This window comes from Oncorhynchus tshawytscha, unplaced genomic scaffold (genome assembly GCF_018296145.1).
Source record: "Oncorhynchus tshawytscha isolate Ot180627B unplaced genomic scaffold, Otsh_v2.0 Un_contig_3252_pilon_pilon, whole genome shotgun sequence".
In the NCBI taxonomy this organism is placed as follows: domain Eukaryota; kingdom Metazoa; phylum Chordata; class Actinopteri; order Salmoniformes; family Salmonidae; genus Oncorhynchus; species Oncorhynchus tshawytscha.
The window spans coordinates 37,146-60,736 of NW_024609263.1; the positions used below are offsets into that span (position 1 = coordinate 37,146).

General features: G+C 45.8%; 1 protein-coding gene across 3 annotated transcripts; it reads left to right on the forward strand.

The window, feature by feature from the left end:
* The first annotated feature begins 854 nt into the window (after nt 1-854).
* Nucleotides 855-22,449, forward strand: LOC112244497 (nocturnin). 3 transcript variants are annotated; one of them, XM_042314698.1, is made up of 4 exons: nt 855-1,105; nt 20,555-20,992; nt 21,227-21,558; nt 21,818-22,449. In XM_042314698.1, exons 2-4 carry the CDS (start codon nt 20,563-20,565, stop codon nt 22,337-22,339), a joined length of 1,284 nt encoding a protein of 427 aa, XP_042170632.1. In that variant the 5' UTR covers nt 855-1,105; nt 20,555-20,562; the 3' UTR covers nt 22,340-22,449. The 3 variants fall into 3 exon arrangements, with proteins under 3 accessions (XP_042170632.1, XP_042170631.1, XP_042170630.1); XM_042314697.1 differs by lacking the exon at nt 855-1,105 and adding an exon at nt 1,971-2,068; XM_042314696.1 differs by lacking the exon at nt 855-1,105 and adding an exon at nt 16,511-16,704.
* The last annotated feature ends 1,142 nt before the right edge of the window (nt 22,450-23,591 follow it).

Sequence of the window (23,591 nt, forward strand, 5' to 3'; positions counted from 1 at the left end):
CGATTCAAATGATTAAAGCTTGATGATGAGTTGGTTATTTGAATCAGTTGTGTATTGCTGGGGAAAACCCCCAAAACGTGCACCAAGGAGGGGACCCAAAGGACCGAGTTCAGAAACCCTGCGATAGAGGACTAACGCCTTGATCACACTGAGCGCAAAATAGTACGAAGCATCATCTGGATATGTGTGCAACAAAAGTTCAACCTTCACCTTCTGCTACCATTTCTGTCAAGCCGTCTACGCATACAGTTTCACGCATACGTCACCGCGCGCAAAAAAGAACGCACTGCAGGGCAAACGCAACGTTCCATTGGACACGAAGGTACTTACGGTGTACTAAATAATGCCTAACACTGTCGGTGTGATCAAGGCGGAAGCAAATTAAACTAAAACCCTTGCAGTATTTTATTTTTAGGGATTTTAAAATGTAATTGTATTCCTGTACTTTTCACAAGTACCACGATATGCGTTGTATATGGTTGCCAGTGTAAAGAGTAATGTTACTTTCAGAATAGTTTTTTCTTTCAGAATCAGAAGTGGTTACAGAACCTCTGTACTAAGTGACACCCAAACCTGCTTGGCAGGCCTTACTGTTATTATGAAAGGAGAAGCGGAGTCCCTAGTTACGAAAGGGTGACGGGAAGTGTCCTTTTTCTGAAGCTGGAGACATTATTAGGTGTCGCCTTTTGCCCAATCTCATAAGGCTCAAGACTACTAAAGAGAAGTTAACATCGTGTTTGAATATCTTTTAGCCGGTAATCCGATCCGCGACATGCACGCACACGGGGAGATGAACAGTGATTACCCCACAGGTGGGCAAAGCCCCGGTGAAAAAGAGACGGAACCGCCACCGGCAAACGCTGCAATCGCCATGTATCATCAAAGTCCTGCGGCGTCACGACTGTCAAGTAGTCTACTGACGCTGCCTAAAGAGTTACCGGCTTTCTGTGCGTCCAACCACGGCATGCTCGTGATGAACCCGGGGTTGCTGAATTCACGGGCCGGTTCTCCTGATTATTCGGAGACAAACATCGATAATCGTAACAATAAACGGAAAAACATGCGATCCAAACAAGGCAGGAACGCTTCGCAGGTTCCGGAACCGGTGAGTTGGTTTTGTAACAATGGTACAGTACAATCACTCAACGAGTCAGAAACATGGTGTCTCTATTCTTATCGATCCAAGACTTAATGCTAAAGTTTGAAATGTTCTATTACTGATTTCAAGATGGGCATCTTGTAAAGATGTAACTTAGATATCTTAGCAAATTCGGGGGGTGGCCCCGATTGGGACTCGAAATCGGGTCAAATCAAAACCCGTTACGCAAAGAGGTCCAAACCTCTTGACGAGGTCGTTAAGTGTTGGGTTTATGTCACTACAATATAGTTAATTGCGCTGTTGAGAGAAGCGAAGCTGGTAACATTTCTTTGGGCTGACAACACTCTAAAAGTTATGATTCATGTCCAGTGGTATTGTATCAGAGGTAATCTCGTTTAAACTATAAGAATATTATATATACCTAAATGCCTCCATGTATGCAAGTTGGGAATGTGCATGTTTGTTCCACAACTTCCAAACGTCATTCCAATCATTTAACCCCCAGAGCGCTTGCATTACTCCAAAGGCTCTCCTCCGCCTTTCACACGGCAACTGCAGGCTTTTGCTCCAGCCCTACTCTAACACCAGGAGCTGGGTTCATAGATTTGGGTCAGGTATGTTAGAGAAGGAGAAACAGCAGACATCCATCCAGCACAGCCTCTGATTTGAAAAGGCTACCCCTGGTTCTCTATCTCACCTTTGCGTGTGGAGGCTTTTGCTCTGGCCCTGCGCCAACATACCTGAACGTCATTTACATAGCTGCTGTTTCTCCAGTTCACCAGTAGGTGACAGTAGAACCCATGTTTTCACACTGACTCATTCCAATGACCTTGTAGTGCAGCTGTTGAAAAGCACAGCGCTACCACGCTTCTCCACACGGTTACACACACATACTGGACACACACAGCACGGCAGGAGTAAGAAACGCACACACAGTGAATCTGCTGAGGATACGATAGCTCCAGTCTGGTAAGTTAACGTTTCAACAGTAGCCTGTCTACCAGGATTCTAACCATGTTTTACAGTAGCCTGTCTACCAGGATTCTAACCATGTTTTAAAGAAGGTTTCAACAGTAGCCTGTCTACCAGGATTCTAACCATGTGTAAAGAAGGTTTCAACAGTAGCCTGTCTACCAGGATTCTAACCATGTTTTACAGTAGCCTGTCTACCAGGATTCTAACCATGTTTTAAAGAACGTTTCAACAGTAGCCTGTCTACCAGGATTCTAACCATGTTTTAAAGAAGGTTTCAACAGTAGCCTGTCTACCAGGATTCTAACCATGTTTTAAAGAAGGTTTCAACAGTAGCCTGTCTACCAGGATTCTAACCATGTTGTGTTAAAGAACGTTTCAACAGTAGCCTGTCTACCAGGATTCTAACCATGTTTTACAGTAGCCTGTCTACCAGGATTCTAACCATGTTTTAAAGAACGTTTCAACAGTAGCCTGTCTACCAGGATTCTAACCATGTTTTAAAGAAGGTTTCAACAGTAGCCTGTCTACCAGGATTCTAACCATGTTTTAAAGAAGGTTTCAACAGTAGCCTGTCTACCAGGATTCTAACCATGTTTTTGAAGTTGAACCTCTTCTACTGTTGGTCCGTTGCTCAACTCTCTTTCATTTTCTCGATCTTTTTCACGGCTCTGGAACAGTTATGTAATAACACTACTCTCAAGCAAACTGTTTTATTCTCTCTCTCTCTCTCTGGGGCTTGTGGGTAAGATTGTTGTATGTTGTTTGATGTACAGTGGTTTGTCAAAGTATTCACCCCCTTGACATTTTTCCTATTTTGTTGCCTTATAACCTGGAATTAAAATAGATTTTGGGGGAGGGTTGTAAAATCACTTTGATTTACACAACATGCCTACCACTTTGAAGATACAAAATATTTTTTGTGAAAGAAATAAGTCAAAACTGAACTGGAGCGTGCCCCCCCCAAAGTCAATACTCTGTAGAGCCTCCTTTTACAGCCATTACAGCTGACAGTCTCTTGGGGTATGTCTCTATAAGCTTGGCACATCAAGCCACTGGGATTTCTGTCCATTCTTCAAGGCAAAACTGCTCCAGCTCCTTCAAGTTGGATGGGTTCCGCTCGTGTACAACAATCTTTAAGTCATACCACATATTCTCAATTGGTTTAAAACCTCTCTGAACCACCCATCCCGGATCGGGATAATTGTCATCAGCAACGCTGAATAGCATAGCGCCACAGTCAAATAATATTACCAGAAAATATTCATGAAATCACAAGTGCAATATTGCGAAACACAGTTCAGCCTTTTGTTAATCCACCTGTCGTCTCAGATTTTGAAATGATGCTTTACAGCGAAAGCAATACAAGCGTTTGTAAGTTTATCGATCGCTCGACAAAACAATAAGTACACTTAGCATCAGGTAACTTGGTCACAAATCAGAAAAGCAATCAAATTAATCGTTTACCTTTGATGCTCTTCAGATGTTTTCACTCACGAGACTCCCAGTTAGACAGCAAATGTTCCTTTTGTTCCATAAAGATATTTTTTATATCCAAATACCTCCATTAGTTTAGTGCGTTATGCCCAGGAATTCACTGGAAAGAGCGGTCACGACAACGCAGACTGAAATTCAAACTATATCCATAATGTCCACAGAAACATGTCAAATGTTTTTTATAATCAATCCTCAGGGTGTTTTTCAAATATCTATTCGATAATATATCAACCGGGACAGTTGGCTTTTCACTAGGACCGGGAGTAACAATGGCCGCCTTTCTCTTTTGCGCACAACTCACTCTGAGAGCCCCCACCTATCCACTTACGCAATGTGGTCGTTCACGCTCATTCTTCAAAATAAAAGCCTGAAACTTTGTCTAAAGGCTGTTGACACCTTAGGGAAGCCATAGAAAAAGGAATCTGGTTGATATCCCTTTAAATGGGCAATAGGGATGCATAAGAACAAGAGAGGTTTCAAAAACAGGGGCACTTCCTGATTGGATTTTCCTCAGGTTTTAGCCTGCAATATCAGTTCTGTTTAACTCACAAACAAAATTGTCAGTTTTTGAAACTTTAGAGTGTTTCCTATCCTAATCTGTCGATTATATTATATGCACATTCTAGCATCTGGTCCTGAGAAATAGGCCATTTACTTTGGGAATGTTATTTTTCCAAACATAAAAATAGTGCCCCCTAGCTTCAAACTGCACTGGGGCCTTTAACAAACTGCACTGGGGCCTTTAACAAACTGCACTGGGGCCTTTAACAAACTGCACTGGGGCCTTCAACAAACTGCACTGGGGCCTTCGACAAACTGCACTGGGCCTTTAACAAACTTGTTGCCCTACACTTTCCCTCACTGTGCTCCTACACTTTCCTAAGAAGTGTAGGCCTGCGTGTTGGTACCAGACTCTTTCAGACCTGTGTCTGTTCATGGCAGAACTCTGACAAAACCCTTGGGGGTGGTTTCCTGGATAGTAATTATGCGTTGGATTAAAAAGCAAGCTCATTAGAGAATCCCAATTGAACGTGCTTTTTAGTCCAGGACTAGGCTTTATCAGTGTCCGGGAAACCGCCTCGTTTAATTTAGTTTTCTAGAGATGGATAGATGGAACCCATTAGTGACAACACTGTTGTAGGCTCTGCCCCTTTATGGTGTGGCCGACCTAACTAACTGGCTCTGCCCCTTTATGGTGTGGCCGACCTAACTAACTAACTTCATCATTTTAGCCACGAGCAAATCCCTTCCATGATCGGGTAGATGTCTAGATCACCCAGTGGAAACGCTGTAGGAGGCTGATCTGGTAGATGTCTAGATCACCCAGTGGAAACGCTGTAGGAGGCTGATCTGGTAGATGTCTAGATCACCCAGTGGAAACGCTGTAGGAGGCTGATCTGGTAGATGTCTAGATCACCCAGTGGAAACGCTGTAGGAGGCTGATCTGGTAGATGTCTAGATCACCCAGTGGAAACGCTGTAGGAGGCTGATCTGGTAGATGTCTAGATCACCCAGTGGAAACGCTGTAGGAGGCTGATCTTGCCCTTTTGTAGAACAGCTAGACCAGAGGTTACAATTAAAGGTTTTGGAGACCATTAAAACCATTTGAATGTCACAATTATACCCATCCCAGTAGAGACCTGCGAGCTGGGTTACTGGGCCCATCCCTCACTGTGCTCCAGTAGAGACCTGCTAGCTGGGTTACTGGGCCCGTCCCTCACCGTGCTCCAGTGGAGACTTGCTAGCTGGGTTACTGGGCCCGTCCCTCACCGTGCTCCAGTAGAGACCTGCTAGCTGGGTTACTGGGCCCGTCCCTCACCGTGCTCCAGTAGAGACCTGCTAGCTGGGTTACTGGGCCCGTCCCCCACCGTGCTCCAGTAGAGACCTGCTAGCTGGGTTACTGGGCCCGTCCCCCACCGTGCTCCAGTAGAGACCTGCTAGCTGGGTTACTGGGCCCGTCCCCCACCGTGCTCCAGTAGAGACCTGCTAGCTGGGTTACTGGGCCCGTCCCCCACCGTGCTCCAGTAGAGACCTGCTAGCTGGGTTACTGGGCCCGTCCCTCACCGTGCTCCAGTAGAGACCTGCTAGCTGCGTTACTGGGTTGACACCCAGCCACCTGTTGGCTCTGGTCCTTTTATCGAGGGCTATGTAACAGTTGAGTAATCAGAACATATGGTTCCCTCCCAGTTAGTACCAGGCCTGTTTAACCAGAACTAATCGATGGCACACCATGTCTGTGTATCTGAGGCAGCTGTTGTGTAATATAGTAGAGGATTAGCTGTGTTTAAATACATCTGTAGAGGTTATGTTTTGGAAACCTGTATTGTAGAATGGTGGTGTGTGTTTGATTTCAGAAGACATTCCCAGCGGTGTTCTATTCTGGAATTCTACAGCGTAGCCGGAATGTTTTGTAGACAATGGATGGAACAGCTAAGACATCCTTCTTAAAATGACTTCCCGTTCTCTGTAGGGATGAGACCTGGTGTGAGATGGACGGACCTGCTACGACCTCTAGGTTGTATGATTGTAGAGTGGCTTTGGGAACTGTTGGGTATCTCTCACGTCACGTGTCATTACAAAAAACATTGAGTTCTGTGTGGGCAGTCAAGCAGTATCAGTGTTAACCATCATTTATATAGCCAGCCAATGTTTGGTCCTAAGGGTCTAGTCTAGCTATAACTAGGGTCTAGTGGTATAAATGGGTCTAGTCTAGCTATAACTAGGGTCTAGTGGTATAAATGGGTCTAGTCTAGCTATAACTAGGGTCTAGTGGTATAGATGGGTGTATTTATATCTAGGGCCTAGTGGTATAGATGGGTCTAGTCTAGTGGTATAGATGGGTCTAGTCTAGTGGTATAGATGGGTCTAGTCTAGTGGTATAGATGGTTCTAGTCTAGTGGTATAGATGGGTGTAGTCTAGCTATATCTAGGGCCTAGTGGTATAGATGGGTCTAGTCTAGTTATACAGTGCCTTGCGAAAGTATTCGGCCCCCTTGAACTTTGCGACCTTTTGCCACATTTCAGGCTTCAAACATAAAGATATAAAACTGTATTTTTTTGTGAAGAATGAACAACAAGTGGGACACAATCATGAAGTGGAACGACATTTATTGGATATTTCAAAATTTTTAACAAATCAAAAACTGAAAAATTGGGCGTGCAAAAATATTCAGCCACCTTAAGTTAATACTTTGTAGCGCCACCTTTTGCTGCGATTACAGCTGTAAGTCGCTTGGGGTATGTCTCTATCAGTTTTGCACATCGAGAGACTGACATTTTTTCCCATTCCTCCTTGAAAAACAGCTCGAGCTCAGTGAGGTTGGATGGAGAGCATTTGTGAACAGCAATTTTCAGTTCTTTCCACAGATTCTCGATTGGATTCAGGTCTGGACTTGGCCATTCTAACACCTGGATATGTTTATTTTTGAACCATTCCATTGTAGATTTTGCTTTATGTTTTGGATCATTGTCTTGTTGGAAGACAAATCTCCGTCCCAGTCTCAGGTCTTTTGCAGACTCCATCAGGTTTTCTTCCAGAATGGTCCTGTATTTGGCTCCATCCATCTTCCCATCAATTTTAACCATCTTCCCTGTCCCTGCTGAAGAAAAGCAGGCCCAAACCATGATGCTGCCACCACCATGTTTGACAGTGGGGATGGTGTGTTCAGGGTGATGAGCTGTGTTGCTTTTACGCCAAACATAACGTTTTGCATTGTTGCCAAAATGTTCAATTTTGGTTTCATCTGACCAGAGCACCTTCTTCCACATGTTTGGTGTGTCTCCCAGGTGGCTTGTGGCAAACTGTAAATGACACTTTTTATGGATATCTTTAAGAAATGGCTTTCTTCTTGCCACTCTTCCATAAAGGCCAGATTTGTGCAATATACGACTGATTGTTGTCCTATGGACAGAGTGTCCCACCTCAGCTGTAGATCTCTGCAGTTCATCCAGAGTGATCATGGGCCTCTTGGCTGCATCTCTGATCAGTCTTCTCCTTGTATGAGCTGAAAGTTTAGAGGGACGGCCAGGTCTTGGTAGATTTGCAGTGGTCTGATACTCCTTCCATTTCAATATTATCGCTTGCACAGTGCTCCTTGGGATGTTTAAAGCTTGGGAAATCTTTTTGTATCCAAATCCGGCTTTAAACTTCTTCACAACAGTATCTCGGACCTGCCTGGTGTGTTCCTTGTTCTTCATGATGCGCTCTGTGCTTTTAACGGACCTCTGAGACTATCACAGTGCAGGTGCATTTATACGGACACTTGATTACACACAGGTGGATTGTATTTATCATCATTAGTCATTTAGGTCAACATTGGATCATTCAGAGATCCTCACTGAACTTCTGGAGAGAGTTTGCTGCACTGAAAGTAAAGGGGCTGAATAATTTTGCACGCCCAATTTTTCAGTTATTGATTTGTTAAAAAAGTTTGAAATATCCAATACATGTCATTCCACTTCATGATTGTGTCCCACTTGTTGTTGATTCTTCACAAAAAAATACAGTTTTATATCTTTATGTTTGAAGCCTGAAATGTGGCAAAAGGTCGCAAAGTTCAAGGGGGCTGAATACTTTCGCAAGGCACTGTATCTAGGGTCTAGTGGTATAAATGGGTCTAGTCTAGCTATAACTAGGGTCTAGTGGTATAGATGGGTGTATTTATATCTAGGGCCTAGTGGTATAGATGGGTCTAGTCTAGCTATAACTAGGGTCTAGTGGTATAGATGGGTGTATTTATATCTAGGGCCTAGTTGTATAGATGGGTGTAGTCTAGTTAGATGGGTCTAGTGGTGTTGTATAGATGGGTGTAGTCTAGTTAGATGGGTCTAGTGGTATAGATGGGTGTAGTCTAGTTATATCTAGGGCCTAGTTATATAGATGGGTGTAGTCAGATGGGTCTAGTGGTGTAGTCTAGTTGTATAGATGGGTGTAGTCTAGTGGTATAGATGGGTGTAGTCTAGTTATATCTAGGGCCTAGTTATATAGATGGGTGTAGTCAGATGGGTCTAGTGGTGTAGTCTAGTTGTATAGATGGGTGTAGTCTAGTGGTATAGATGGGTGTAGTCTAGTTATATATAGGGCCTAGTTGTATAGATGGGTGTAGTCTAGTGGCATAGATGGGTGTAGTCTAGTTAGATGGTCTAGTGGTGTAGTCTAGTGGTATAGATGGGTGTAGTCTAGTTATATCTAGGGCCTAGTTATATAGATGGGTGTAGTCAGATGGGTCTAGTGGTGTAGTCTAGTTGTATAGATGGGTGTAGTCTAGTGGTATAGATGGGTGTAGTCTAGTTATATCTAGGTCCTAGTGGTATAGATGGGTGTAGTCTAGTTATATCTAGGTCCTAGTTGTATAGATGGGTGTAGCCTAGTTATATCTAGGGCCTAGTGGTATACATGTGGTATAGATGGGTGAAGTCGAGTTATATCTAGGTCCTAGTGGTATAGATGGGTGGTATAGATGGGTCTAGTGGTATAGATGGGTGTAGTCTAGTTATATCTAGGGCCTAGTTATATAGATGGGTGTAGTCTAGTTAGATGGGTCTAGTGGTGTAGTCTAGTCATATAGATGAGTGTAGTCTAGTGCTATAGATGGGTGTAGTCTATTTATATCTAGGTCCTAGTGGTATAGATGGGTGTAGTCTAGTTATATCTAGGTCCTAGTGGTATAGATGGGTGTAGTTTAGTTATGTCTAGTGGTATAGATGGGTGTAGTCTAGTTACATCTAGGTCCTAGTGGTATAGATGGGTCTAGTTATATCTGGGTGTAGTCTAGTTAGATGGGTCTAGTTATATCTGGGTGTAGTCTAGTTAGATGGGTCTAGTTATAACTAGAGGAAAAAGGGGATTCTTGCAAGCTGAAAACCATCCCAACCGTGAAGCACGGGGGTGGCATCATCATGTTGTGGGGGTGGCATCATCATGTTGTGGGGGTGCTGCTGCAGGAGGGACTGGTGCACCTCACAAAATAGTTGGCATCATGAGGTAGGAAAATTATGTGGATATATTGAAGCAACATCTCAAGACATAAGTCAGGAAGTTAAAGCTTGGTCGCAAATGGGTCTTCCAAATGGACAATGACCACACTTCCAAAGTTGTGGCAAAATGGCTTAATTAAGGACATCAAAGTCGATGTATTGGATTGGCCATCACAAAGCCCTGACCTCAATCCTATCGAAAATATGTGGGCAGAATGGAAAAAGCATGTGCGAGAAAGGAGGCCTACAAACCTGACTCAGTTACACCAGCTCTGTCAGGAGGAATGGGCCAAAATTCACCCAACTTATTGTGGGGAGCTTGTGGAAGGATACCCAAAACGTTTGACCCAAGTTAAACAATTTAAAGGCAATACTACCAAATACTAATTGAGTGTATGTAAACTTCTGACCCACTGGGAATGTGATGAAAGAAATAAAAGCTGAAATAAATCATTCTCTCTACTATTATTCTGACATGTCACATTCTTAAAATAAAGTGGTGATCCTAATTGACCTAAGACAGGGAATTTTACAGGATTAAATGTCAGGAATTGTGGAAAAACTGTGTGTGTGTGTGTGTGTGTGTGTGTGTGTGTGTGTATATATATATATATATATACACACAAGTTAATTGGTCTATTAATTTCTAATATTAGGGCCAAGTGGTATAGAAATGACATGAGCAGGTAAGTCAGTGGAAAGTTGTCTGGCATTTGAGTGAAGGACACACAGGTATGTACTCTCTCTCACAGACACACACACCGTACACACACACACACAGCACACACACCGTCTCAGAGAGATGTTCACTCAGACAGTGTCACTTTATCCATGCGTGACACATTGACATTTCCACCCTGGCAGTGTACTGTGTGTTCCATCCCCTCTGCTTCTCTGATGTACCCTTCTCACACCGTCTGTCTGCTCTGATATGCCCTTCTGTCTGTCTGTCTGTCTGTCTGCTCTGATATGCCCGTCTGTCTGTCTGCTCTGATATGCCCGTCTGTCTGTCTGTCTGTCTGCTCTGATATGCCCGTCTGTCTGTCTGTCTGTCTGCTCTGATATGCCCGTCTGTCTGTCTGTCTGCTCTGATATGCCCTGTCTGTCTGTCTCTCTACTGCTCTGATATGCCCTTCTCTGTCTCTCTCTGTCTACTGCTCTGATCTATCCTTCTCTCTCTGTGTGTCTGTCTGTCTACTGCTCTGATCTTCTCTCCATTAACACATGACATCTGAAAAACTACATCATGTACACAAATGAAAAATCCAGACAGTCATTGAAGTAGGTCAATGTGGTTGTTGGTCATATCCTGAACACAGCTGCCCAGTCCCAAATCAATCCCTAGTCCTATACACTCTGGGCTGGTTTCCCAGTCCCAAATCAATCCCTAGTCCTATACACTCTGGGCTGGTTTCCCAGTCCCAAATCAATCCCTAGTCCTATACACTCTGGGCTGGTTTCCCAGTCCCAAATCAATCCCTAGTCCTATACACTCTGGGCTGGTTTCCCAGTCCCAAATCAATCCCTAGTCCTATACACTCTGGGCTGGTTTCCCAGACACATATTAAACCTAGTCCTATACACTCTGGGCTGGTTTCCCAGTCCCAAATCAATCCCTAGTCCTATACACTCTGGGCTGGTTTCCCAGACACATATTAAACCTAGTCCTATACACTCTGGGCTGGTTTCCCAGACACATATTAAACCTAGTCCTATACACTCTGGGCTGGTTTCCCAGACACATATTAAACCTAGTCCTATACACTCTGGGCTGGTTTCCCAGTCCCAAATCAATCCCTAGTCCTGTACACTCTGGGCTGGTTTCCCAGTCCCAAATCAATCCCTAGTCCTATACACTCTGGGCTGGTTTCCCAGTCCCAAATCAATCCCTAGTCCTATACACTCTGGGCTGGTTTCCCAGTCCCAAATCAATCCCTAGTCCTATACACTCTGGGCTGGTTTCCCAGTCCCAAATCAATCCCTAGTCCTATACACTCTGGGCTGGTTTCCCAGACACATATTAAACCTAGTCCTATACACTCTGGGCTGGTTTCCCAGTCCCAAATCAATCCCTAGTCCTGTACACTCTGGGCTGGTTTCCCAGTCCCAAATCAATCCCTAGTCCTGTACACTCTGGGCTGGTTTCCCAGTCCCAAATCAATCCCTAGTCCTGTACACTCTGGGCTGGTTTCCCAGACACATATTAAACCTAGTCCTATACACTCTGGGCTGGTTTCCCAGTCCCATAGGACAAATCAATCCCTAGTCCTGTACACTCTGGGCTGGTTTCCCAGTCCCAAATCAATCCCTAGTCCTGTACACTCTGGGCTGGTTTCCCAGTCCCAAATCAATCCCTAGTCCTATACACTCTGGGCTGGTTTCCCAGTCCCAAATCAATCCCTAGTCCTATACACTCTGGGCTGGTTTCCCAGTCCCAAATCAATCCCTAGTCCTATACACTCTGGGCTGGTTTCCCAGACACATATTAAACCTAGTCCTATACACTCTGGGCTGGTTTCCCAGTCCCAAATCAATCCCAGTCCTATACACTCTGGGCTGGTTTCCCAGACACATATTAAACCTAGTCCTATACACTCTGGGCTGGTTTCCCAGACACATATTAAACCTAGTCCTATACACTCTGGGCTGGTTTCCCAGACACATATTAAACCTAGTCCTATACACTCTGGGCTGGTTTCCCAGTCCCAAATCAATCCCTAGTCCTATACACTCTGGGCTGGTTTCCCAGTCCCAAATCAATCCCTAGTCCTATACACTCTGGGCTGGTTTCCCAGTCCCAAATCAATCCCTAGTCCTATACACTCTGGGCTGGTTTCCCAGTCCCAAATCAATCCCTAGTCCTATACACTCTGGGCTGGTTTCCCAGTCCCAAATCAATCCCTAGTCCTATACACTCTGGGCTGGTTTCCCAGTCCCAAATCAATCCCTAGTCCTATACACTCTGGGCTGGTTTCCCAGACACATATTAAACCTAGTCCTATACACTCTGGGCTGGTTTCCCAGTCCCAAATCAATCCCTAGTCCTGTACACTCTGGGCTGGTTTCCCAGTCCCAAATCAATCCTAGTCCTGTACACTCTGGGCTGGTTTCCCAGTCCCAAATCAATCCCTAGTCCTGTACACTCTGGGCTGGTTTCCCAGACACATATTAAACCTAGTCCTATACACTCTGGGCTGGTTTCCCAGTCCCAAATCAATCCCTAGTCCTGTACACTCTGGGCTGGTTTCCCAGTCCCAAATCAATCCCTAGTCCTATACACTCTGGGCTGGTTTCCCAGTCCCAAATCAATCTCTAGTCCTATACACTCTGGGCTGGTTTCCCAGACACATATTAAACCTAGTCCTATACACTCTGGGCTGGTTTCCCAGTCCCAAATCAATCCCTAGTCCTATACACTCTGGGCTGGTTTCCCAGACACATATTAAACCTAGTCCTATACACTCTGGACTGGTTTCCCAGACACATATTAAACCTAGTCCTATACACTCTGGGCTGGTTTCCCAGTCCCAAATCAATCCCTAGTCCTATACACTCTGGGCTGGTTTCCCAGACACATATTAAACCTAGTCCTATACACTCTGGACTGGTTTCCCAGACACATATTAAACCTAGTCCTATACACTCTGGACTGGTTTCCCAGACACATATTAAACCTAGTCCTATACACTCTGGACTGGTTTCCCAGTCCCAAATCAATCCCTAGTCCTGGACTTAAAGGCCCAATGAAGCTGTTATTATTCTAATATCAAATCCTTTCTGGCTAACAGTTAAGTTCCTTACTGTAATAGTTTTCCATTAAAATGGTCAAAAACAAACAAACAGTTTTTTTCCTAAAATAAATGTCTCAAGCAGGAGTATTGTTAAGACTGCCTGGGAGCGTTCTGAGTGAGTGACCTAATTGGGGGCGGGCTAATGGGAGGGATATCAAACTTGAATACTACCTTTTTATTGGCAGAGAGGTATGGAACTCTTTGTTATTGGTCTATTAACTTATACTGCCTGGTGATGTCACCAGGCAAGCCGAAACCTGCTGTTTAGAAGGTCCTGTGTAGATTGTATTTTCAAACGGCAACAATATTTTATAAAAATAAAATAAAAATACCTGTATTTAACCAGGTAGGCCAGTTGAGAACAAGTTCTCATTTACAACTGTGACCTGGCCAAGATAAAGCAAAGCAGTGGGACACAAACAACAACACAGAGTTACACATGGAGTAAACAAACATACAGTCAATAATACAATAGAAGTGTGTGTAAATTGTAAATACCTCAATTATGATAGGAGAGGATAGGACAGTTATGATAGGAGAGGATAGGACAGTTATGATAGGAGAGGATAGGAGAGGATAGGACAGTTATGATAGGAGAGGATAGGACAGTTATGATAGGAGAGGATAGGACAGTTATGATAGGAGAGGATAGGACAGTTATGGTAGGAGAGGATAGGAGAGGATAGGACAGTTATGATAGGAGCGGATAGGACAGTTATGATAGGAGAGGATAGGACAGTTATGATAGGAGAGGATAGGACAGTTATGATAGGATAGGACAGTTATGATAGGAGAGGATAGGACAGTTATGATAGGAGAGGATAGGACAGTTATGATAGGAGAGGATAGGACAGTTGGGCATGATAGGAGAGGAGAGGATAGGACAGTTATGATAGGAGAGGATAGGACAGTTATGATAGGAGAGGATAGGAGAGGATAGGACAGTTATGATAGGAGAGGATAGGACAGTTATGATAGGAGAGGATAGGACAGTTATGATAGGAGAGGATAGGACAGTTATGATAGGATAGGACAGTTATGATAGGAGAGGATAGGACAGTTATGATAGGAGAGGATAGGACAGTTGGACATGATAGGAGAGGAGAGGATAGGACATGATAGGAGAGGATAGGAGAGGATAGGACAGTTATGATAGGAGAGGATAGGAGAGGATAGGACAGTTATGATAGGAGAGGATTGTTATGATAGGAGAGGATAGGACAGTTATGATAGGAGAGGATAGGACAGTTATGGTATGATAGGAGAGGATAGGACAGTTTATGATAGGAGAGGATAGGACAGTTATGATAGGAGAGGATAGGACAGTTATGATAGGAGAGGATAGGACAGTTATGATAGGAGAGGATAGGACAGTTATGATAGGATAGGACAGTTATGATAGGAGAGGATAGGACAGTTATGATAGGAGAGGATAGGACAGTTATGATAGGAGAGGATAGGACAGTTGGACATGATAGGAGAGGAGAGGATAGGACAGTTGGACATGATAGGAGAGTTAGACATGATATGAGAGGGTAGGACAGTTAGACATGATAGGAGAGTATAGGACAGTTAGACATGATAGGAGAGTTAGACATGATATGAGAGGATAGGACAGTTGGGCATGATAGGACAGACATGATAGAATAGGACAGTTGGACATGATAGGACAGTTACACACGATAGGAGAGGATAGGACAGTTGGGCATGATAGGACAGACATGATAGAATAGGACAGTTTGACATGATAGGACAGTTACACACGATAGGAGAGGATAGGACAGTTGGGCATGATAGGACAGACATGATAGAATAGGACAGTTTGACATGATAGGACAGTTACACACGATAGGAGAGGATAGGACAGTTAGACATGATAGGAGAGGATAGGACAGTTAGACATGATAGGAGAGGATAGGACAGTTAGACATGATAGGAGAGGATATGACAGTTAGACACGATAGGACAGTTAGACATGATAGGAGAGGATAGGACAGTTAGACATGATAGGAGAGGATAGGACAGTTAGACACGATAGGACAGTTAGACACGATAGGACAGTTAGACATGATAGGACAGTTAGACATGATAGGAGAGGATAGGACAGTTAGACATGATGGGAGAGGATAGGACAGTTAGACATGATGGGAGAGGATAGGACAGTTAGACATGATGGGAGAGGATAGGACAGTTAGACATGATGGGAGAGGATAGGACAGTTAGACATGATGGGAGAGGATAGGACAGTTAGACATGATGGGAGAGGATAGGACAGTTAGACATGATGGGAGAGGATAGGACAGTTAGACATGATGGGAGAGGATAGGACAGTTAGACATGATAGGAGAGGATAGGACAGTTAGACATGATAGGAGAGGATAGGACAGTTAGACATGATAGGAGAGGATAGGACAGTTAGACATGATGGGAGAGGATAGGACAGTTAGACATGATAGGACATGATAGGAGAGGATAGGACAGTTAGACATGATGGGAGAGGATAGGACAGTTAGACATGATGGGAGAGGATAGGACAGTTAGACATGATAGGAGAGGATAGGACAGTTAGACATGATGGGAGAGGATAGGACAGTTAGACATGATAGGAAAGGATAGGACAGTTAAACATGATAGGAGAGGATAGGACAGTTAGACATGATAGGAAAGGATAGGACAGTTAGACATGATAGGAAAGGATAGGACAGTTAGACATGATAGGAGAGGATAGGACAGTGACACAATATCAAGTGGAAAAATTTAATTTCTGAAATGCTTGAATAAATGTGTTTTTCCTACGTCATCTGTGGTCAGGAACATGAGCCGATACAACGGGTCTGTGGACATCTCATGTCACCGTTCTGTCTCTGGACGTATTGAGGAACTGTGTGTGACGCTGAAGTGGCTGTTGGCTAAGGACTGGCATTGATTCCACAAACACTATTATCATGAACCAAACCACACACCCTGTGTGGTGAAATAACCCTCCCTACGTCTGTTTATACAAGAACGCACCCAGTGTGTGAATCAGCGGTTGAGATTGTGTAGCTTTATATCCTGTCCCCAAGCACATGATCTGTGGTGACGCCTCATATGGACTGCTGCCCTCCCTCTTAATCTCTCTCTCTCTCCCTTCCCTCTTTCTGTTCTCCCTCCCTCCCTCCCTCCCTCCCTCCCTATGGGTTATAAGGTGTAGTGAACATTGAGCTCACTCAGAAACACACTGAGTACGTCTCTCACACACTCGACGAGAGACCAGACACCAAGTGTTTATCATCCGTTATCAGAAGTTGAGCAACATTTTACTGACAGTTCTTTCTCAAGACTGTCAGTCAGATCCACACGGAAGGAAGAGACTGATGGAAACTATGGGTGAGCATGACTGTGGTATCGGTATTAAACTCATGTGTTAGCAGTTTTATATTGGTCGTGGCAATGGGAAAGGCTCTCTTACGTCTGAGGTGACTTGTTGCAGATGGGGATTATCTGACAGTGAATTAAAAGGAAAAACCAGTACACTGCACTTGCAAGGACCACTGGTGTTTATTGAACTGATTGAGCTACTGGATGTTGTCATGTAATAGATGAATTCTCCTTCATATTGTTGTGGATATCCTCATGTTTGGGTAGAACGGGTAGTGTGATGTTTTCTTCAGTTGTAGTGTGATCCTTGTTTGGTTGAGAGCGGAGTTGTTGGGGGAGGGGTGTTCTATTTCACCCAATAAGGTCAGACTTTGCGAGGGCCCCTAGTGGGTCAACACAGAGGTGTTTATGTTGGTTAAGAAGCACACAGTTGTCTTGGTCACTGTTAAGGTGAAGCAAGGGACTGGGATGCTAGCGACATCTCTCTGTATGTAAACTCTGTTGTCTTTCTGTGATGAGTCTTCAGAGCTGCCATTCATTTAGATGGAGGGACTTCGTTCAGAACGAGGTGCAGTAGTGATTCAGATGTGTTTAGACTAGGCGTTGGAGACTAGGGGTCGGAGACTAGGGGTCGGAGACTAGGGGTCGGAGACTAGGAGACTAGGGATCCTGTTGGAAAATATCCATATGATGCATGTGGTTCATTAGTCAGCGACTAGGGGTCGGAGACTAGGGGTCAGAGACTAGGGATCCTGTTGGAAAATATCCATATGATGCATGTGGTTCATTAGTCAGCGACCGACACACACACTGAACATGTAGACCGACGTGCAGTATTTGTTTAAGAGCAAAACCTTTATCCCATCACTGTGTCTGACCTGGTTACCATAGCTCTGGTTCAAACCATGCACCTGGTCATCACACCCTGGTAAACAGCCATGTCCTGGTCTCAGAGCAACAGATAGGGACATGTGGTGTGTGTCCTCAGGACATATGGGCCAGTATGTGATCGTCAGGGCCTATGGGCCAGTGTGAGATCCTCAGGACCTATGGGCCAGTGTGAGATCCGCAGGACCTATGGGCCAGTGTGAGATCCTCAGGACCTATGGGCCAGTGTGAGATCCTCAGGACCTATGGGCCAGTGTGAGATCCTCAGGACCTATGGGCCAGTGTGAGATCCTCAGGACCTATGGGCCAGTGTGAGATCCTCAGGACCTATGGGCCAGTGTGAGATCCTCAGGAATCAGCAATAGAACAAACAGCAGATAGTAAAACTGCTGGCCACTGACTCTTTCTGGATGGCTATTGGTCTTGGCACAGAGATTAGGTTTTAGTGGTAATGTCAACAATAGGTCTGTTTGTTGCTTAGTAACCTACCTAATAGTTTTAGGTTTTGATTTACTCATACATTCTTTTTTATTTAACTTTATTTAACTTGGCAAGTTATTTTACAATGACAGCCTCCCCCGGCCAAACCCTCCCTTAAGCCGGACGACACTGGGCCAATTGTGCTCTGCCCTATGGGACTCACGATCACGACCGGTTGTGATACAGCCCGGGATCAAACCAGGGTCTGTAGTGACACCTCTAGCACTGAGATGCAGTGCCTTAGACAACTGCTCCTCTTGGGAGCCGAAACACCAGTTAGGATCAGATCACCCTTCCCCTTTTATATGGGTTGATTCACCATTCACAGATCTAGGATCAGATCACCTTTCCACTTTTATATGGGTTGATTCACCATTCGCAGATCTAGGATCAGATCACCCTTCCCCTTTTATATGGGTTGAGTCACCATTCATAGATACTCAGGAGTTTCCATTAACCACAGATCTAGGATCAGATCACCCTTCGCCTGACATAACCTTTTACCTTCATGAGGTTAATAACCATACTGACCCTAGATCTAGATCTAGTCAGGGGACTAGATGAGGCTAATCCAGGTCAACTGAAGGCCATCAGAGGTTCAACTAGAATTTAGAAACAATGAAGACTAGACAGAGCTGACAGCTGGGAGATGTAGTCCAACTACAAGCTGCCATTAGACCGGGAGATGTAGTCCTTTATAAACTGAGCCTTACTGGTTCATGTGAGAGCTGGGAGATGTAGTCCTACTAGAAACTGAGCCTTACTGGTTCATGTGAGAGCTGGGAGATGTAGTCCTTTATAAACTGAGCATTACTGGTTTATGTGAGAGCTGGGAGATGTAGTCCTTTATAAACTGAGCCTTACTGGTTCATGTGGGAGATGTCGTCCTACTAGAAACTGAGCCTTGCTGGGAGATGTAGTCCTTTATAAACTGAGCCTTACTGGTTCATGTGAGAGCTGGGAGATGTAGTCCTTTATAAACTGAGCCTTAGTGGTTCATGTGGGAGATGTCGTCCTACTAGAAACTGAGCCTTGCTGGGAGATGTAGTCCTTTATAAACTGAGCCTTACTGGTTCATGTGGGAGATGTCATCCTACTAGAAACTGAGCCTTACTGGTTCATGTGAGAGCTGGGAGATGTAGTCCTTTATAAACTGAGCCTTACTGGTTCATGTGAGAGCTGGGAGATGTAGTCCTTTATAAACTGAGCCTTACTGGTTCATGTGAGAGCTGGGAGATGTAGTCCTTTATAAACTGAGCCTTACTGGTTCATGTGAGAGCTGGGAGATGTAGTCCTTTATAAACTGGGAGATGTAGTCCTTTATAAACTGAGCCTTACTGGTTCATGTGTCCAGAGAGGGCAAAAAGAGGAACACGCAGTCAGCTGACAGTCATGTTTATCTCACAGCATACTGTTGTCCATGCGCTCACACACACACACACACACTACAAACTGGGCTGTAGGGTCACTGGTGCATGTGACTAGTTGAGAGTAAAGAGGAACTGGCACACAAACTGACAGCAGAGAAATAAATAGTACACACACACACACACACATATTGACCGACTGAAAGTGGAGCGAAATGGAGCCAAAAGAACACACACTATGGAGGAAGGAGACACACATATACACTGAAACCAGAGATGAGACACACACAGAGCTAATGTTGTCCCAGGACAAGGTAAGGCACATCAGCCAGCTGTGGCAGTCAGAACCAGCTAACAAGCAGTCTTTCTGTATCCACACATGAACTGAACCACACAATTTGCCTTGCAAAAACACACACCGTTCGGTAGTCCACCCATAGATGTCCTATTCAGATAGTTTTCTTTGAAAAACACACACCGTTCCGGTAGTCCACCCATAGATGTCCTATTCAGATAGTGTTTTTCATAGAAAACTTTCTGGGGCGAAAACAAAAAGGCCTTTGGTTGTCAATATGTTCTGTGTTCCAAGTCAAATGACGAGTCAATAGGTGACCTTTACCCCTTCACCTGGCAACAACCCCAATCTCACCTTTGAACTTACTCCTGATTGACCAAGGGGATTAGGTTAGTTGGATCCTCCCTGAATTGAGAGAGAGGATACATGTCACCCTTAAGCACAGATCTAGGATCAGCTCTCCCAAATCCTTAACCATAAAGGGCTGGAGGGAAAACTGACCTAAGATCAGTGTGTAGGGAAACGCTGGTGTTGCTACAGCAGTAGACATGGATCAGTACAACACTAGGCCCTGTTAGTGTGAGGAACCAGGCACGTGGGGAGTGAGCCCCAGGGTTCGCAGGGCTTCTCCCTAGAGACTGACACCTATTTCTGGGATGGAATCAACCTCGGGCTACCCTTGTTGGCCCTGTGTGGTTCTATGTTGTGGGGATCACTGAGAGTTGTGGTTAAAATAGTTTGGGACTTGGTATTGGATTAAAGTGTCCTGTGAAATATCATGTTATTGTTGTAACTCATCTCCCTGCACCCTCTCTCTGTCTCTCTCCAGTCTGTCCAATGGGCAGTGGTGCCAGTAGACTCTACAGCTCCCTGGCCCAGACCCTAGTCAGCACCAGCACCACTACCACCCCCCTGGCCCAGACCCTAGTCAGCACCAGCACCACTACCACCCCCCTGGCCCAGACCCTAGTCAGCACCAGCACCACTACCAACCCCCTGGCCCAGACCCTAGTCAGCACCAGCACCACCCCGCTGGCCCATCACCAGGACCCCCAGCACCCCTCCCCCTCACAGGGGTGTCACTCTCCCCCGGGGGGGCACCCCCTGGAGCTGCTGAGGGAGTGTGAGGAGGCTCTACGGGACAGGCCTCCTCGCCTCCTCAGAGCCTTCATCTGCCCCGGGGAGGGAGAGGTGGACAGGGAGGAAGTGGACAACGATGCCACCCAGAGGACCATCAGAGTTATGCAGTGGAACATACTGGCTCAAGGTAAATGTGTTTTATTGTAGCCTTTCTTTAGCAAAAATAGTCATGAATGTTTCAGCTCATTCAGGGCTAATAAATGGTATATTATTGCTCATATTAAATGGTATATTATTGCTCATATTAAATGGTATATTATTGCTCATATTAAATGGTATATTATTGCTCATATTAATTGGCATCGAGGACAGTGAGATGGATGGATGGATGGACTGACAGATGAATTCTCTCTCCCTCCAGCTCTAGGTGAAGGTATGGACAGTTTCGTCAACTGTCCCCTGGAAGCCCTGAACTGGGCGGAGCGTAAATACCTCATCCTAGAAGAGATCCTCACCTACCGACCTCACATCCTGTGTCTACAGGAAGTCGACCACTACTACGACACCTTCCAGCCAATTCTGGCCAGCCTGGGTTACCGCGGCAACTTCTGCCCCAAGCCCTGGTCTCCGTGTTTGGATGTGGAGGGCAACAACGGTCCGGATGGATGTGCTCTGTTCTACGATGAAGCCCGGTTGGACTTGGTGGATAGTGTGAATGTCCGGCTGTGTGCCCTTTTAACACCCACCAACCAGGTTTGTAAAACGATGCCAGTTGAACTGTCCTTCCTTCCTTGAAGTAAATCACTGGTCTGACAACGTCTAATAGGATGAAAACTCCAAGCACGTCGATTACCTCAAGGAATGAAGGACTCCGACAGGATCCTATTTTATAGCAGGCAAGAGAGGTTAGAGGTCAACCCTCCTCCTGGACAGCCACTGTTTGTATAGATTGTTAAAAATACAGACTGGAACGTAAACCCTTAACTGTTTTATGCATTTGTCTTCCCTACAGGTGGCGGTCGTCACGACGCTGCGTTGCAGGGTGACAGGCCGGCGGCTGTGTGTTGCCGTGACGCACCTCAAAGCCCGGAGCGGCTGGGAATGTCTCCGTAGTGCCCAGGGTTCCGACCTTCTCCGGAACCTCGCCACCCTCACCCAATCACCGGGGGGTCCCATCGGCGTCGCCCCAGACACCCCTCTCCTTGTCTGCGGCGACTTCAACGCTGTGCCTTCCGAGGACGTCTACCAGCGTTTTGCCTCGTCACCGTTGATCCTTGACTCCGCGTATAAACGGTTAAGCCGGGACGGGCTTTCGGAACCGGCCTACACCACGTGGAAGATCCGGCCGACGGGAGAGTGTTGCACCACATTGGATTATATCTGGTACTCTAGAGAAGCTTTCAGTGTGGACGCCGTGTTGGATATGCCTACAGAGGAACAGATTGGCCCCAACAGGCTTCCGTCGTACAGCTACCCCTCCGATCACCTCTCGCTGGTGTGTGACTTCAGCTTTAAAAAGCAGCAGGAGGAGTGAAGAGGATCACGTGGACACTTGATTGACAATCCGAGGGACGGAGGGAACAGAACGAGGGACGGAGGGAACAGAGCGAGGGACGGAGGGGACAGAGCGGACAGAGCGAGGGACAGAGGGAACAGAACGAGGGACGGAGGGGACAGAGCGAGGGACGGAGGGGGACGAGGGACGGAGGGAACAGACGAGGGACGGAGGGGACAGAGCGAGGGACGGAGGGGACAGAGCGAGGGACGGAGGGGACAGAGCGAGGGACGGAGGGGACAGAGCGAGGGGACGGAGGGGACAGAGCGAGGGACGGAGGGGACAGAGCGAGGGACGGAGGGGACAGAGCGAGGGACGGAGGGGACAGAGCGAGGGACGGAGGGGACAGAGCGAGGGACGGAGGGGACAGAGGACGGAGGGGACAGAGCGAGGGACGGAGGGGACAGAGCGAGGGACGGAGGGGACAGAGCGAGGGACGGAGGGGACAGAGCGAGGGACGGAGGGGACAGAGCGAGGGACGGAGGGGACAGAGCGAGGGACGGAGGGGACAGAAGCGCCACTGTCCCTCCGAGTCCGAACCCATCTCTCTGGGGTATGATGACTGGAGAACAGGAGGAGGGAAGTAGGGAGGAGACAACCCGCTTGGTGTGAGCTTACTTTTCAGAAGTCATGTTATCGATTTAAAACACTGAATGAAGGAGAGACCGAGAGGAATGGACTGGACAGACTGCTGAAACTAGGCTCTATGGTTCCTGTCTACAGTAGAGGTGCTGTTGTTTTACCTCTGACTCTGTGATGATTGGACTGGACAGACTGCTGAAACTAGGCTCTATGGTTCCTGTCTACAGTAGAGGTGCTGTTGTTTTACCTCTGACTCTGTGATGATTGGACTGGACAGACTGCTGAAACTAGGCTCTATGGTTCCTGTCTACAGTAGAGGTGCTGTTGTTGTACCTCTGACTCTGTGATGATTGGACTGGACAGACTGCTGAAACTAGGCTCTATGGTTCCTGTCTACAGTAGAGGTGCTGTTGTTGTACCTCTGACTCTGTGATGATTGCACCCTACCTGCTACTATTCAACTCTACTTGTCCTGGGCTGCTTCAGTTCAAGGGGTTAGCCGGCTAACTAGGAGTTAACTTGCCTAAATCTTCTGAAGTATTACAGTGCATTTTGGGAAGTATTCAGACACCTTGACTATTTTCTAAATGTGGTTACATTAGTCTTATTCTAAAATTGATGTTTTTCATCAATCTTCACAATACACCAC

What these genes read in the sequence shown, in the direction of transcription:
- LOC112244497 (XM_042314696.1), top strand. An exon ending in GTGGAACATACTGGCTCAAG is followed by an intron (nt 20,993 to 21,226) that starts GTAAATGTGTTT and finishes CTCTCCCTCCAG; the next exon opens with CTCTAGGTGAAGGTATGGAC. An exon ending in TTTTAACACCCACCAACCAG is followed by an intron (nt 21,559 to 21,817) that starts GTTTGTAAAACG and finishes TCTTCCCTACAG; the next exon opens with GTGGCGGTCGTCACGACGCT.